General features: G+C 36.2%; 1 protein-coding gene across 1 annotated transcript; it reads left to right on the plus strand.

Moving 5' to 3' along the window:
* The first annotated feature begins 3476 nt into the window (after positions 1-3476).
* Positions 3477-3914, plus strand: LOC147485989 (uncharacterized). The gene has a single exon (XM_086573620.1). The coding sequence runs from the start codon at positions 3477-3479 to the stop codon at positions 3912-3914; it is 438 nt and encodes a 145-aa protein (XP_086429746.1).
* The last annotated feature ends 14681 nt before the right edge of the window (positions 3915-18595 follow it).

Consider the following 18595-nt stretch of genomic DNA (forward strand, 5'->3'; position numbering starts at 1 on the left):
AGGTTCAACTGTTGCAAAGCAATAGATCCTTAGTATTAACAACAGTCTATGCAAGTAATAGCATGAGTGCTAGACTAGCTTTATGGAAGGAATTTACAGAACTTGTTAACTCAATCAATGTACCTTTGTGCTTGATGGGAGACTTTAATGATGTGTTATACTCATATGAGAGAATTGGTGGTGAACCTGTACTGCCAAGAGAAACCATTCCTTTAGCTATTTCACATGGTCAAATTTTGAGGATATAGTGAGGAAATGGTCTAAGATTGATAGGGTGTTGGTTAATCATAAATGGTTTGATGACTTCAACAACTCCATAGTTGAATATCTCCCTCCTAGTATGTCAGATCATTCACCAATGATTATAAGTATGGGTGAGAAATAAAAAGGATTCTTTCCTTTTAGATTTTGCAACTACTAGGCTCTCCACCCAGATTTCCAGCAAACAGTCCAACTTTGCTGGGATATAGAAGTACATGGTAGTGCTCCCTATGTACTCTCCCAGAAACTCAAGATAGTCAAGTCTAAGCTGAAACAATGGACTAGAATACACCTATCTGACCTTTACAAAAGGGTGGAAATAACAAGGGGTGAACTGCAACAAATCCAGATTAGACTACAGGCAAGTCCATTAGATGCTCAACTATGGACTAGAGGGATAGAGGCAAGATCAGTCCTGAGTACCTTTCTAGAGATGGAAGAAGTGGATTTTAGGCAGAGAACAGAGTGTGATTGGCTACAATATGGTGACAAATGCAACACATATTTTCATAATGCTGTTAAAGAGAAGAAACATAGAAACTGAGTGTGGTCACTTGAGGATCTCCATGGAAATAGACTGCAAGGGCAACAACAAGTATCAGAGGCCTTCATTAGTCATCATGAAGAGTTATTGGGGAGAGCTTTAGAAGTACAGTGTGATGTAGAAAGTCTTGAGACTCTTAGTCTGAGGAAACAGGTGGATTCAAATGTAGCAGCAAAACTAGTGGTAGAGATAACAACATAAGAGATTGAAGAAGCTTTATTCTCTATGCAAGACAACAAGTCTCTGGGACCAGATGGCTTTAATGTCTATTTCTTCAAGAAAACATGGGCAATTCTGAAAGGTGAGTTTAATGCTGCAGTAAAATCAGTTTTTGTTCTGAATAATATCCATAGAAGCACAAACTCTACATTCTTGTGCTTAATTCCTAAGATACAAAAGTCATCTAGGATAAATGAATTCAGACCTATAGCATGTTGTAATGTGATTTACAAGAGCATCTCTAAAGCTATTAGTAATAGAATGAAACCTTTCATCTTTGAATTGATTAACTTGAATCAATCTGCCTTTCTCCTTAGAAGAAAAATTCAAGACAATTTACTCTTGGCTCATGAGATTCTGAGAGGTTACAACATAACACATCGAGCTCACAGATGTACTATCAAGATAGATATTCAAAAGACTTATGACTCAGTGAGCTGGGAAGCTTTAGAATCTATTCTTACAAGGTTCAGATTTCCCCGAACATTCAACCAATGGATTAAGATGTGTTATGACTCAGTGAGCTGGGAAGCTTTAGAATCTATTCTTGCAAGGTTTAGATTTCCCCGAACATTCATCCAATGGATTAAGATGTGTTTCTCTACACCAAGCTATTCCAAACTGGTGAATGGGTTTCCACAAGGATACTTTAATGGAAAGAGATGGCTCAGGCAAGGTGATCCAATATCCCCATATCTGTTTGTTCTTATCATGGAAATTTTGGGAGGCCTTCTCAAACAAGCGTGGGCAAGGAAAAACATTAACTACCATTCGAAGTGTAGAAGGGTCAAAGTAACTCATCTATGCTTTGCAGATGATATCATTTTGTTTTGTAAAGGAGAAGCTAGCTCTATGGAAGGAGTTAAAGAAGTTCTGCAGAGTTTTTTTGAACTCACCGGACTCAAGTTGAATGTAAATAAGACCTCTCTGCTCACAGGAAGCTTAAACCCAACAACAAATATGGATTTAGCAGGCATTATGGGTGTTAAAGTAGTCTCTCCACCTATTAAGTACTTGGGTCTCCCTCTCACAGTTGCTCGGATAGGTTACAAGGACTGCTTACCTCTCATTAAGCAAATCTCAGTTCGAATGGCTGATTGGAAAAATAAATCATTAAGTCTAGCAGGAAGACTTCAATTGATCCAATTGATCTTGTCCTCATTTCATACATATTGGACTAAAACTTTTATTTTACCTGATGGAGTGGTTAAGAAGATTTCTCAACTCACCAATAGGTTCCAATGGGCAGGTCCAAGCATGAAGAAGTGTTTGCACAAAGCTAGTCATGGCACTTTGAGGTTTAGTAAGATGGAAGGAGGGTTGAACATCATTACAAAAACTTGGGAACATAGCAGCTTACTGTGGTCTTATTTATAAAGTAGTGAAGAAAGAAGAAACCCTGTGGACAAAATGGATATGGGAGTATCAGCTCAGAGGTAAAAATTTCTGGACAATGAGGATCCCTTCTGACTGCTCATGGGTTTGGAGATCCATATTGAAGCACAGAAAGACATCTGTGAGGTTCATAAAGTATGTCATAGTTAATGGGAAAGGAACTAGTCTCTGGCATGAGCCTTGGTGTGAATCTATGCTACTCACTGAGAATAATGAGTTGAAACAATTGCTGCAACTTCCAGATGATGCTAGGATGGCTGAGCTCATCACCAATGGCCAGTGGAATGGTAAAATACACTCATTGCCTGACTCTGAAGTGAAAAGGCTCATTCTAGGCATATAGATTCAAAGTTTGATGAAGGAAGACTTTGTTGTTTAGATGGAAACAACAACTGGATAATACACTACAAAGTCGGCCTACATGAATCTAAGAAGGATAAAAAACAAAGTAAAATGACACAAACAAGTATGGGGAAAACTTGTAGTTCCTAAGCATTCTTTCATAGTTTGGCAGCTGTTCAGTGGATGCCTCTCTACTCAAGATCATCTGATTAAGAAAAACATATTGCACCAATCATTATGTTGCTTATGCAGGAATCATAGAGATAACTCATCTCATCTCTTCTTTGATTGTCCCTTCCCCAAGGAAGTATGGTCTATTTTCAAAAGGCACATGGGCATGGATAAAACTATATTAACATCTAAACAAGAATGGTATAGGACATTTAGAAGAACTAGAAGCAATTCCTGTGACTCAGAGATGATTAGAGCTATGATATGTGCAGTTGTTTATGCTCTATGGAATGAGTGGAATAGTAGACGCTTTAAGAACAAAGAGCACACTCCTGCTCAAGTTATGAATGACACTTTGAGGAAAATGAAGTTATACTTGCAGAAGGAACTCAAGGAGGTCCCAAACAATGCGGAGACTAGATCCATCTTAACACACCTGGGAATTAGTTCCCAGACTGTCCAGAAGCAACCAAGACTATGTTAGTGGAATAAACCCCCACCTCAAGCTTTCATGCTTAATGCTAATGGCTCTCTCCAACAACATATGGCAAGCTTTGGAGGAACTATAAGAGATGAGGAAGGAAATGTCACACTAATGTATGCAGGAGCCTCAAGAAAGAGATCCATCCTTTTTCTGGAGCTAATGGGTATCGCTGAAGGATTGAAAGCAGCAAAGATGGAAGGCATTAAACATCTTCTGGTTAATTCAGATTCCCAAAGAGTTGTTAGTATAATCAATGAGGAAGAGCCAACACCATGGTACTGCCTAAACCTCATGTGTGGCATTAGAGCATATAAAATGTCATTTATCTCTGCATCAATACAACACATACTCAGGGAAGGAAATAGAGCAGCTGATCATATTACAAGAAATTATAATGTGAGAGAAGAGGGAGTTTGGTATAGTATAGGACCTATGGATGAAAGACTAAGTGCTATAGTACAACAAGATGCTAAGGGTTATGTTTATACTAGAGTTTAATTTTAATGCAGGTTTGGGTCTGCCTAACCCACAAAAATTCCAAAAAAAAAAAAAAAATAAATAAATAAATGTATTCATCTCTTCAATCCTTCTACAGATATGAATACATGAACAATCTGTTCAAGTCTTCATTGAGTTCGTTAAAAATCAAAACCCATCTGCTCAAGTCTTCATGAATTTTTCCCTTTTTGAAAGATGTTCGGTATAAGATGACGGGTTTAAAAGGTTATTTTCATTATTCATTTCTCTTTATTATTTATATTCTTTTAGTTTGGTTTTGTGAGCCACACACAATGTCATTTTCGAGATATGGTTCCATGCCTATCTAAAGATTAATATGCTATTTGATGTGCTCTAAATTTAAAGAGATCAATCTCTCCCAACCTGATACTTTCATTTAAAGTTATGAACTATGAACAAACCAATAAACAAAAGAAACCTATATATCTAGTATTTAATCTAAACTAAATATTTGAATAATATAAATTTACCATAAACTAAAACATGTGAACATATTAAAAAAAAAAAAAAAAAGATTGTGTGTATGAAGTCGTATTCACTGGTGTGTAACTTCAAAGAGTATTGTAAGAAGTGAGGTTCATCCTAAATTGTTTGAAGTTTGAGTGTGGGAGTTAAGAAGAAGAAAGGTAGACTCTTGGTATAGATTGATTGGTTTTAAGCTAATGAAAACATGAAAACTCAAGTTGTTTGGTATGGAAATGACATAAAAACATTAAAAGAAGTATTGATTGAAGATTGAAATAAGAACTACAAGATAAGATAAGATAAGATAAGATAAGATAGATTAATTAAAACAAACAAAGTAAAATAACAAGATTTAAATAAAAGGAAATGAATAACAATAAAGTAAAGGACTTGAATTGAAAACTAGACAAGAAAATTAAACAAACCAAATGGTTTGGACCCTAAAGCAATGGATGCTTTCTCTCTCCCTAGCTTTTAGATTATCTACCCCTATTTTTGCCTTTTACTAATTTGCCCTCCTCCATCACCTTTGAGACACCTCACACTTCACTTTTTCTTTTGCTTTTTTATTTCTTCTTGACCAAGGTAGGTTTTGGAGAATGTCATATTTTGAGATAAGGGCCTCCATCTCTGGTCTTCTGAGTTGATCGGCTTTGACCTTTGACCTTGACCTTTGACTTTGACTTTAACCTTTGACGTTAATCATTGACTTTGAATTTTTTAGCACTTTTCCATAGCAGCTTCTGGTCTTCATAATAAGCATGATTAAGGCTCCTTTTTGTGCTAAGACGTAATTTTTATGATAAGTGGTCTGAAATTCTCCATATCCTAAAAACGGTAATAAAAGTTATGAGTTGTCTTTTCGTTAAGCGTAAGACGGCTGTAATGCAGTAATATAAGGGTAATAAAACGCTAATTTGGGAGCTGATCACCACCCCCAAATAGCATCTTGCATGTCTTCAAGCAAGGATGAGAGAAAAAACTAAGATCACAAATAAGTGATTTATTATAAGTTATGCTAATCTCGTTTCGCAGAGTGCCATTGCATTGACCATATGCAACAAGGCCTTAAACAGCTAGGAATTCCCTAGTGGACGAGCTTTAAGCCTCGTGAGAGTTTTCTAGTGAAGGTACTCACAAACTTCTTCTATTTAGTACAAAGGGTCTTGTTTCCTTATTTATTCTCAGAAGTTCATACATCTCATTAGTGGAGAATATGGACAAGCTCCTTTGAACTTAGAATAACATATGTACAGTAATTTAATCATCTAAAAATAAATGTACAAAACATGAGCAATGAAAATGCAAAACCAGAGTTGTTTATGAAACTTTTAAAAAGCATCCTTAAGGTGGGTTCTCACAAGGGTGTGTTGCAATCATAACTCTCTGATAAATTCACTCATGGTTCATTCTCTCAAGTGCAGAGGCACTTATATTCCTCGATTGATCACGTTTTCCACTTACTATCACACCATCCTATTCCTAATCAAGCTAGAGGTCTTTTATTGTGAGTTACGGGGTTAGGGTGATGGTTTAGAAAGAAAAAGGAAGGGAAAAACAAAATCTGATAAGTTCAGAAACTGGGTCTTCAAGATACTTGTAACCAGAGAAGAACTTCATTTTGTTCTTTTTCTTTCGAATACATTCTTTTAGCCCTTCGGCTTTGTGACTCCATATGATTGTGAATTTTTGGGAGTTCTAACTTTGCTTTTGTTTCTTTTTGTTTTTGATATTTTCTCCTTTTGATTTTGAACTTTTGGGAGATTCAATTTTTTTACTCCTTTGATTTTTTTGGAGTTTTGGTTTTTGGATGGATCTTTCTTTTCTTTTCTTCTCTTTATTTTCTTTTTGAAGCAAATAACTATTCTGTTTTTGTACAAGGTCTTCTTTTTCTTTTCTTCTGAACTTGTCAGCTGGGTAAACTTTTTATTGTGTGTTGTAACGGGTGAGGAATTTTTAGTGAAGAATAAAAAAAACTTTTAGAAAAAGGTGAAGGATCAAGAGGGGCAACTAGAGAAAACTATCTTTTTGGGTTTTTAACATTTATTTGGCTATATCAATCCAAAAAGGGCCTAAATTCTCTAATATAATATGGTGTAGTGATCAAGCAAGTGGACGTGTGGTCTTTCTATCCGTACATCCTTTGTGTCATCACTCAATAATCATTCAGATGAGGCTTTTGGTTAGATTCTCCTAGGATATGGAACTAAATTGTTCTAACCTTGGCTTTGGAAACTCATTGCTATATACAAAAAATACTGATGCATGCCATTCATGAAAAGATGCAGAAATTATTGTACGTATATTAGTCTAAGTACAAATAACAAATCTTTACACTATTGCTATAATGAGACTTCTAAACTTTTTATTCATCATAGAAAAAGGAAACAAGACTTTTTTATACTAAATGGAAAATTATTTTTTGTCTTTTTCGAAAAAAAAATTTAGAAAGGAAGAAATATACTATTATATCTACTATATAGAAAATATTTAGTTTTTGCAAAATGTTACTATACCACCCCCAAATAGAACTATGCTTTGTCCTCAAAGTATGAAGAGATAAAGAAAGAGATTACCATAGAAACATAAGCAAAAATGGCGAGACACCTGTATTCAGTTATTCATGATGAAAATATGTCACCCCTAAATAAGTTTGGGGTGTGGGTTGTTTGATATAGAACAAGAAATACATGGTTTATTATACTAGAGATAATTATTCTACTATGAAATCTTTTTGGGTTTTTGTATTTTTGAAAATATATGAAATGCAGAAAATCTAACATGCATGCATGATTATTATTACACTAACGATAAAAAGTGCAAAATGTAAAGTATGTAAACAACTATCTATACATACACATATGAAATGTGTGTGTGTGTGTGTTTTTTATTTTATTTTTATTTTTATTTTTATTTTGTTTTGAGTAATAATTGTTTTTCTCAATCTAAAAGTATCTCTAACGATATAGTGGTTTTCACAAAAAGATAAAATTATACGTTGATCCGGTATCATTTTGGTTATTCCGGGGCGTATAATTTTCATTTTTATATCTTCTAGTTTTGAAAACCATGTAGAGATGTTATAAAGAGACTCGTTCTCAAAAGCAGTGATTGAAAACAAACCGTAATAGGTATCTCAGACAACTTTCGTGTCGGCTCTTTATTGAACCCAATCCAGTCAGACTGTGGCTTCAGTTATGTGTGTGTTGGGGGGTTTACTATGCAAGACAAAATGGAAGGGTTTAGCTAATTAGACACTAGTGGGTGATGGTTCTAGGTCTCTTTGGTGGATTTTGGTAGTTATGGTTAAAATGGGATGGAAACCAATGCTTTGTTCTGATTGTTGTAGGTACCTTGTCCCTGTCTGAATGTATTTGATGGTTGACGTGATGATATGTTGGTGAGCAAGGGGCAATTGGTATCTATATGGTTTAAGTTGAGACAGAAAGTGGATGGTTTTATGGGCGACCCTTAGTAACACATAATTGATCCTGAAACCACCCTTAGAATAATGAAGATTGCGTACTTCTAAGGGTTGGTCTATGTAGAATCCATTGCCCATTTTGTTTTGGAAGAATCACATCACTATTGATGTATCGAGAACCTTTCATAATGAGAATGAAGAAAAACAACTATTTTGACAAAGAAATGTAAAATAAAGAAAAAGAAAATTGTATACTCGCTTCACAAGTTCACACTTACTCAAACGACGAGTAAAAAGTGTTTCACAAAGAATATGTGAGATATACAAAGGGGACTAAGGATCCGACACTTACAACCACACACTCTAGGTGGAGTGGTCCAGTTACCTTAAGGATGCACTCCCATGGAATGCATTGAGAAAACATAACATGAATCTTTTATAGTCAAATATTCAAGACTATATGTGCGGAGTCGTTTTAAGTCAGATTCCCCAAGATTATGCATATAATGGATGATATGATGTTAATTATGATAGGGTTATATATTAAAAGCATTATTTTTGTATTAACTCTAATTCTTTATATTTTGAATGAGAATCATATGGGCAAATGTTATGTATATTATATATATTATTAGTTATATGCATGCGTCTAATACTTTATGTTATAAATAATATGGTGTGTGGTGACACACAGAAAATCATATCATCGGTACCTTATAAAGTATAAGTAAACGTTCACAACCTAGATGGATTTGAACAAACCATTGGTACGGTTATAGTATAATATGGTATTAGTCTATCTTGACTACAGGATTACACTAGTACACTTTGTGTGTATTGAATAGGACCAAGTGAGGTTGTTTCTCTTTATACTGACTATATAAGAGAACAAAAACCTTTGTTATTATGGATGCTTGTCCTCTTAATCCAGATATAATAATGGGCACTTAGAGCATTGTATATTGCTTTAAATCATCAATGAATGAGATTCATTTGTGAATCAATAAACTCGATGGATTGGGTAATGACATTATATGTAAGGTGTGCTGTTGATTATAGAAGGAACCCGTGACCCATAGGAAGTCGAGTTGATGATGTCCCCTTGAGGAGCTCATAAGGATTGTTATGTAAACCCTGCAGGTGGATTTAATCCGACATGACAATGAGATTTAATGGTACTACTCAAGGACATAAGAAGTTGATTAATGTAGTTGTCAGTAACTTGACTTAATCAACGGGCATTCGATATCTTAAACATGGGGAGATCAACGAGCATATAATATGGAGCCCATAAATGTAATTTGGGATTAGGGCGGTAGTGCAACAATGGCCTTTAGTGGAATAAGCCATTTGTTGACGGACTTAGGCCGTGTGTTCTGGGCGAACATGGGAAGCCCAAGCCCGTCAGGAGGCCCAACCCTAATTTCTCCTCATGGTCCCTAGTGTAGCCTATATAAAGAAACCTTTTTCTTCTTGGCCAATTTCACAATTCACTTGATTGGAAAAAGAGAGGCAAAGAGAGAAAAAAAGGGTGGTAGATAATTGCCCACACAACGTCCATTCTAAGGATAGGTATACAACAGAAGATCAAGAGGTTGCTGATTTCGTAGATCTTGGATTCTCAGAGATATCACAGCTAATCTAAAGGTATGAATTTCTAACCAAAATTGTGAGAACCTTTATTCCGCTCGCATGGTTTTCATGGTTTGTAAACTACGACCATAACGGTTCCTACAAACTATATACTAATAATCTAAACAGTTGGGGATCTTTATAGAAAAACATATGAAAGTATACACCCCCAAACAGAATAAAATAATGCAGTTAGAATGTAAGATACAAAATGATAAGAGAAAGCTTATGTAACCCATCATGGAACTCATGCAATAACCCATCATAGTTGACTTATCTAAAAGAGTGAGAGGTTGGCGGTAGACGTCCTTCATGAGGCTCAATTGATGGGGAATAAGACATACCAGGTTTCTCAACTACTGAAATGATGGACTATTGTGTTTGTACATTAGGCAAAGTCTTTTTACTGGGACTGTTTAGAAAATTATGGATGATCTCAAAAACAATTGGCTTAAGTGTGAATTTGTGGTTTCTTTGAAATGGGTTCGTGGTGCTGTCCTCAGAAATTGGTGGATTTTTGATAAATGGAGGTTGGATTTCAAGAGGTGTTAAATTGGGATGGTAATGGTTGGGTGGTGGTTCTTCATATGATCTCGAGGACTTAGAGAATTCTTCATCTAGTTTTGGAATTTCCACAAGATTGTGGTTCATATCTGCAATAGTAAGGATGTAACAAATTTATTTGATCGATAAGTCTTTAACGGCCAAACTAAATTAAAATTCACTTTCCACCATAGATTTTACTCGCTCTTTTCCAAGCACTTCATTTTCTTTGTCTTCTCTGCCTAGATTTTCAAAAAAATTCTCAATGTCATTGTCCATGTGTGTCGAGTCCAATACATGCTCTTGAGTTTCTTCTGTCGGAGTGTTTTTATTTATGGGTGATGATGCGTTAAGGCATGTGAGAAAAATTATGACTTCGGGCATATAATCATCATCATAAGATTTGGAATTCACACGATAGTCAGGTGGAGGATGATGTTTTAACTGGTCATAAGTATCAGGATGGGTTTTAGCAATTGGTCTTGTTATAGTAACATCTTGTTTCTTTTTTCGGTTGGGTTCTGGACTAGTGGGAAGAATATTAGTTTCAGATGTGGCATCATTTGAATCAGATTAGAGAAAACATAAAATAGTTGCTATTTGCTGAGTTAGTATTGTTTGTTTGGCCATTTCCTAGTAGAGTTGGTCTGTGATGGATGGTGGAGTGGAATATGAATTTGATATGGATGGTGATGTGAATGGTAATGGGTTTTGGTTGAAACCTACTCTGACTGACCATATGGATATTGGAATGGTGGTTGACTATTTGTGGTAGAACTCCATGAATTGTCGACATAATTAGAAAACTCTTGAGTATATGGGGTACTAGGGAAGTTTGAAAATTGAAGTTTAAAATCGTAAGGATTTCCCGTAATAGACTTGAATTCAGTATATGATAGATAATGGGATAACCATTGATAAGGACTACCACAAAAAAATAGGGTTTTGGGTTTGTATTGTAATTCCATGTTGGTTGCGATGCATATTGATAAGACAAGAATGCTCAATCAATGATGATGCACAAACAGTAGAAATTATTTTTTTTAGATTTTTAAAAATATTTGCTTGGGTCTATAATTTACTATGCCCTGTTCAAGGGAACAATTGGGCGCGAGATTAAGATAACTCTACTACACGTCTCATAAGAGTAGGCAGTCACTTCACCAAGTGGTGTGGTACCAAGAATCTCACTCACGATGAATCTGGGGGAGGGGAGTGAGGAAGGTAGTTAGTCCACCAGAATCTGGTAACTGATTACTCTAAATCCTTGTGGCTATATTTTTGTTATTTTCTAGAGGAGCGTGACTACTTTGGGCTCTAGTTGATTGATTTTAATTCATTTTTTTGGCCTAGGGCTTCAAGAATCAAGCAACGTCCAATTTACCTACATTGAGGAATGACTTCTCAATGATTGTTATGTGGCTCGGGTTCAGCCTTACGCGCGAATGTAAATTGCAGTGCATAAATTAAATTTCAAATAATCATGTAAGCATCACTACTGTAGAAAAGTCCTAAGATAGCATGCAAAAAACGTTATGGTTGGTGTCCATAGTGTTTTCCAAAACGCTACTAATGATGGTGCTATGCTTTTATTGATAGCGTTTTCGGCGAAAACGATATTGAATTTATAGCATTTCTTCACAAATGCTATTATATTTATAGCGTTTTCCCTTAGCGCTATTAAAAATCAATAACGTTTATTATGACAAACGCTATTATATTTATTGCGTGTTTTCTTTAGCGCGATTACCGACCGATAGTATTTATTATGACAAACGATATTATATTTATAGCGTTTTTTCCTTAGCGCTATCAGTTCTATAGCATTTTAAGCTGTGCGCATCCATTTTAAAGCTTTTCCTAATCACAATTACTATTTTTTTTTAGAAACTTGTACACAATTACATTTTCACACAGTACTATTAATTTGTGCTACTAAATTGTTGTAACCACTAAACCTGCAAAATCCACAGTATAACAATGTCTATAAAATACATACACACAATAATCAATAATAACTTCATTCATTAATTAATACCCAAAATATACAATTTCATTGTGTACTGTATAAAGACAAAAATGACTTAAAACGCGATTCAAGTGTGTACTATACAAGGACAAAAATGACTTAAAATGTGATTCAAGTTTCACAAAATTAAACAAAATAAACATCCTAATCTCGACCTACTTCGCGTGGTGATCATCAGTAAATATGGCGTGCTATGTGGGCCATGCAATTGCGGTTCCTTTAGCATCTCCCATTGTTTGCAATTCAGAATTTTCTCTCCAAATACATGATTTTGACTTCACAACTTCATCTACCCAAACTTTATAGGCATTATCTCCAAGAGGTACACCATGTACTGGTTTAAATGGATCGTTAGTCTCCCAATATCCTTTAGCAACTAAATCATGCGGACCCGTTCAATTCATCAACTTGCACTGTCGCCCATGACTCCCTCTGCCTTGACCCTACCCCAAAACAAGGAAACCACGAATATAATAACTAAGAATTTAGGTAATCAGTACAAAATCAAAAGTAGGTAGTTACTATAAAAAAATGTTGTATACTGATAATCGTAAAAAAGGATAGTTTTACTAATGAATAAAGCGATGTAACTCTAAACGAAAGTAAAGCTACAAACTGTGGCTTATACTAGACTTATCAAAGATATTTGTTTTCTACTCTCGAATCTATTGAAGTAGAGATGGAATAGAAGATTCGTTCCACTCCTAGTTCTTTAGCATTCAAGTTTCCTACGACTATAAATCCTACAAAAGTCAATGAGAGAATTACGAACTATACTACGATGCAAATTTAACTAACAAGATATGAATAACTCGACTACGAAATACTACGAATACTAAGGTTTGAATCTAGAATAAGAATTAGGGGGGAATTGAATCCACCTTGAATCCAACTTAAGAGACTAGCATAGATGGTTGTAATCCAATTCTTACGTTCTTACGGTAAAAAGTGGTCGTTCTAATCCCTAATTATACATGGCATTTCTACCAATTCATAACTAGCATGTGAGGAAGTCCACCCATTCTCATGGCGAATCAACTTCCTTCTAGAGTGGAATAGACTCTTACAACGATTCTACGCTACACAATCAAGTTTTCATTAAGGTTTCACCAAACCCCTCTAATGGAGGTTTAGCCTTGATTCATCAAACTATCATTTTCAATTGAATTAAAACTAGACATAATATAAAGATTTGAACTTTACTAATTTAACTACTCAAGAATTGAAATCCAAATTAATAACTAGGAAATGAATAACAAACAATAATTGAAATTATATCTAAACAAATTTAAATGACAAAATCGAAATTAACAAGAACTACTATTTTATTTATCTAATGAATGAAGAATAATGATTCAAATAATTAATCTAAAACAAGGAATGAAACTAATTAATTACTAATTGAAATTCAAAAACTAGATCTACAAGCTATTCTAATAGCTACTTTCTATTCTAAGCGATATAACTCTTAAGAGCTAAGTCTTGTTTTATGTAAAGGAGGAGACCAGATCCATAATTTCGTGCATGGGCTGAGGAGTCATATTTTGGGCCGGAAAATCGAGCCCAAAGCCCAATTTCTTCAGTCCACAGAGTCTGTTTCAGTTGGCTTTGACTTCAGCAGACTTTTTGTCCACTTTTGCTCCTCTGATTGGGTCAAGGCTTAGACCATTGGAAAGGTCTTTCCGAGCCGGTTGTTTTGACATAAGGTAGGCCCAAATCCGAGGCCTGAGTCCAAAGATATGGTATTCGAAAGTTCTGCTGACTTGTGCACTATTTCTGCCCGTGTTGACTTTTCAGCTTTTGACCGGGCTTTATAAAGGCTTTGTCTCCTTAAATCATGGCCTTTATCATAGAACGTCTTAGTAGCCAACCCTTTGCTCCTTTATATCGCCAAAGTGGCATATTTCTACACATAATTGAGTTCCATGCCTTAAATACATAAAAGCACGTAATTAGCATTTACTCTTATTTATTACTCGCATAATTAGTCTAAAAGTAGTATTATTAAGGGGTTAAAACTATAGTTTTGGACTCTTATCAAACCACCCCCAAACAGCATTTTGCTTGTCCTCAAGCAAAGATGAGAAATTAGCATAAGTGACCAAAAATGGAGTTCTAACTAATCTCGTTTCGCCGAGTGCGATTGCATTGACCATATGCAACAAGGCCTTAAACGACTAGGAATTCCCTAGTGGACGAGTTATAGCCTCGTGAGAGTTTTTCGATGAAGGTACTCACAAACTTCATCTATACTTTAAACGACTTCGAAATAACTATTGTTTCCTTATCTATGTCTCAATTATCTATACATCTCACTAACAATGAATACAGAATAATCAAGTCGAAACCTAAGCTAATATATGCATAATAATCTATCATCTAGGAATAAACATATATACAATGAGTAATACTATGAAATGAACTAGCGAGTCCGTTTAAAAACTTCGAATAAGCGTCCTTAAGTAGGTCCTCACATAAATGTCAAGACAAAAACCACTCTGATTTTTCCGCTCAAGTTTTGCTACTCCAGTGTGCAGTGGGCACACTTTACCTTACAATCTCTATAATACACAAGGAAGCCAGAGTCGATCAAACACATCTGCCACTTACTATCACACTAACCTATTCCTAATTGAGCTAGAGGTCTTTATTAGGTGTTGTGGGGATTAGGAGATAGTTTTAAGAAGGAAGAAAATGGATATTCAAAAAGGACAAGTCTGAGATAATAGAGGCTTCATATTATGTAACTAGAAAAACCCTTGCTCTTTACTTTTGCTTCTATACTTTGTTTCCATCCTTAGCCATATTTTTCTTTTTTTTCTTTGGCTTTTGACTCCTTTGATTCTATTTTTTTTTTGGAGTTCTAACTCTTTATTTTCTTTTATTTATTTATATTTTTTTATTTGGATGGAAACTTCATTTTCTTATCTGAAGCGACTAACGAATTCTTGATTTCAAATGTTCTTCTCTTTTCTATTCTTCAACTCTATTCTCAGACTTATTCAAAGAATTGGGTAGGTTGATTTTTTTATTTTTATTTTGTTTTGTTTTGTAATAGGGTAAAGGATTTGTGGTTTATTAAAGGCTAAAGAAAGGCTCAGAGGGGCGACTAGCGGAAAATAATTCATAGGTTTGAATTTCTGGCTATATCGATCCAAAGAGGGCCTAAATTCTTGCTTAGGATATGGTATAGTAATTAAGCAAGTGGACGTGTGATTTCTCTATCCGGATTTTACTTCTCCCTTGTATCATTTCTCAAATGTTCACTCATATAAGGCTTTAGGCTATATTCTCACAGGATTTGTAGAATAAGTACTCTAGCCTAGATTTCAAAAACTTCAATCATAGATACCAACAATCATAGATACTCATGTAACATATTTATAGTTTCTAAAAACATTCTAATGCAATACTTTTTTTTTTTATATTTTTAAAATTTTTGAATTTTTTTTTTTATATACTTTAGAAAACAAGTGCATATTATACATATCTATATCCTAACAGATGCCTTAATTACACGTGTTTCTATGCCCCCAAACAAGAAGCATGCTTTGTCCTCAAAGTATTTTAAATAAAGAGGGTAGGAAAATACCATTGAAACGCGTGAAATTCCGGAACATCTGCAAAACAAGGTTATAACATACTAATATAGAAAAGAAAACTGACGCAACTCTATAAGAGTTCCACCCGTAATGGGGTTAATGAGAAACAAATTTGCTTGGGGCATAAGCAGACACTAACTGAAACTAACACTTACCTGCACTCCCGTTTAAACATTGTCCTCCTCATTTCCCTCTTCAAAGAGATGAGGTTCCTTCGCATCCTGCCATGCCATGATAACTTGCCAAGCCTGCCGCCGTGTGTCATCAACTTGTGCTAACCTGTCTAGTGTTACTATGTCTAATGGGGTGTAAGGAGCAACCAAATGAGGTTGCACTTGCCATCCCGGCCAAGTCATTACTCGAAATGAGCGAACCACCCAATTGGTGGGTCTCATGAGTTCAATCCTTTTCCAATCCGTGAACTGGGTACATAATTCAGGTAGACAACTGAGCATGATGTGGCAAACCAAAATAGGCATAAGAAGATACTTATGTCACATGCTTTGTGCTCTCTTAAGACTAGCCACTAATACTCGGGGAATGTCATATCGGTGATGTCCCTCAGCTAAAGCAAGAAAAACGTCACTAGCGGTACTATTTGCAAAAAGTAAACTGCCACTCCCCTACAATATTCATCAGGATGAATAACATGGTGGTGCCTACATTTAGGGACAGGCTACCAAAGGCTATGTTGTAACACCCTTGGTCCATTATACGAAATACCCCTCCCCCATAATACTTATGGAAATATGTATAGTCCTAGAGGTATGAATTATTGGTCATATATCCCCACGTGTGAATAGGATCAGGTATTGGTATTCCCGAAACTAATGCTACCACATACTTATTGAATTCTAGGGGTGTGTCATCAACCGTGACAGAGAATTCTTGTTCTCCATCCTGGTTACATTAGAACTTAATATTATTGTAAAAAAATTCAGTAAGCTTAGGTGAATACGAGTTGTCTTCACTTACCAGAAGATGCCTCCATCCGAACTGCATGACCCTCTCGCAGAACCAATGTCCATAAGACTCGCTCCCTAACAAGTGTTCGGAAGACTGCTCCGGTATTACTATAGGAGGAGTCATCACAAAACTACTCTCTAGAACAACTGCAACTATCCTGGAACAACCCTCGAAAAATGGGAAATTTTTGGTGCCCATAGGTGTCAGGGCGCAGGGTGTGCTCAAGGTATGCCTGGGATGGGCGGGTTGCGCTCTGTTGAATTTCGAGTTCCAGGCACTTGGGCGCAGGGTGCGCTCACTTTTAGCCTGGGATGGGCGCAGGTGGTGCTCATGTTTGGGCTGGAGAGGGCGCAGGTGGCGCTCATGTTTGAAATTTGGAGAGGGCGCGTCGCGGCTCGGGGTAATTTCTCGGCGGTGCTTAAAGGCGGTGTAAGCTCCTCAGGATCTCTGTTAGGCTGAAGTGCAAAGGAAAAATAAGGTAAAGTGGGAATGAAATGTGAGAGATGAATGTGAGATGTAGAATGAATGTAGTTTTTATAGGTTTTAAATTGCTAAACCGAATCGGGAATTTGCCAAAAAGATTTAAGGCAATTTCCGGAAATAATAAAATTCCCAAAACCAAAAATGCGGAAACAACTCATATTCTTGATTCTAAAACAACTCTAATATCTTTTAGGTTGAATTTAGGATAGAAACTGCCTAACTTATCGAGATTTCATCCTACCACAATATCTATTTATATCGATGCCCATATAGGCAATATTCTCAACCCTCACCCCAAAATAACTTCTTAAAATAGATGATCATATAACGAATTATGCTAGGCTAAATAATACCACCCCCAAACAATTCAGGAAGGTGGGATTAATGATAAAAACAATGCATAATTTGAAATTAACCAACTTATATTAAAATTGAATTACAACAACCAAATTCAAATTTAATTACTGAACTAATCTTTTTACATCCATACTAAATAAAAACAAATACAATAAAACAAATCAACTCATTAGATCCCTAAACCGCTCACTGCTAGTAGTGGAATGCGCTCGAGAATGAGATGGCTCTTGGGCTTCTGATGGGCCAAACCATCCGTCTTGCGGCGATGTTCGTGCCTCCGCAGCTCGCTTCTTCTTCAAAGAACCCCCAGGGTGGGAAGCGTGCAAGCATGTCGTCTCTCGAATCGGCGAGAGTTTCCATCTCAGCCTTCGTCTGTTCCCACTGCTCATCCTCGCCAGGCACGAGTCTCGAAGTTATGATGCATGGTAGCTTGCCGAGTTCGGAGGTCTTCATAAATAGTATTGAGAGAACGCATGCCAAGGTGAATGACAGCCATGCGTTCTACATCCGACCTACACCTCTCTAAGGCATCAACATCAAAACATGCCATGTCATCCTCATCCTTCGAGTCAGTCTCCTCGACTACCCTCTCTTCAGGCAACCTCCAAACTCTCTTAATACACTCCGTATAAATATGATGATTTCGGTGCTCCTTCAGGCAAATCCTATCAGACCTCGGAGTCGCTCTTAAGATCATCATGATCTTTGTTAGCAAAACAGGGAGAGGTGCAATACTCTTTCCAACTCCCCTAATCATGTTACGCAAAAACTCCAAAATATAGAACTCATACTTCTGCTCCTGGAGTATCCATTGAACGTGAAGGCAGTTCAGACCGATATCGCTGACTTTCTCCTTCCCTATGATATTCCTACCAATCCACTGAGCTACAACCAGCTGGTTAGTTCTGAGAGACGACTGGCGAATACAATGCGAGCTCGCATTCACTACACCAAAACAGCAAATTTGTGACGGCTATTTGGCGTCACAATTATTTTTTGTGACGCCATTTTGGCGTCAAAAATTTAGCGTCTCAATTTGTGTCACTTTTTTGTGATGGCCCAAATATTTGTGACGCCATGTTGGCGTCGATAATTTGTGACAACACTTTGTGGTGTCACTTTTTTGAACGGCATTCTAGCGTCACAAATATTTGTGACG

This window comes from Coptis chinensis, chromosome 7 (assembly GCF_015680905.1).
Source record: "Coptis chinensis isolate HL-2020 chromosome 7, ASM1568090v1, whole genome shotgun sequence".
NCBI lineage: Eukaryota > Viridiplantae > Streptophyta > Magnoliopsida > Ranunculales > Ranunculaceae > Coptis > Coptis chinensis.

Bases quoted from the DNA above. Each gene is read 5' to 3' on its own strand.
- LOC147485989 (XM_086573620.1), top strand. From the start codon at position 3,477: ATGGCAAGCTTTGGAGGAACTATAAGAGATGAGGAAGGAAATGTCACA.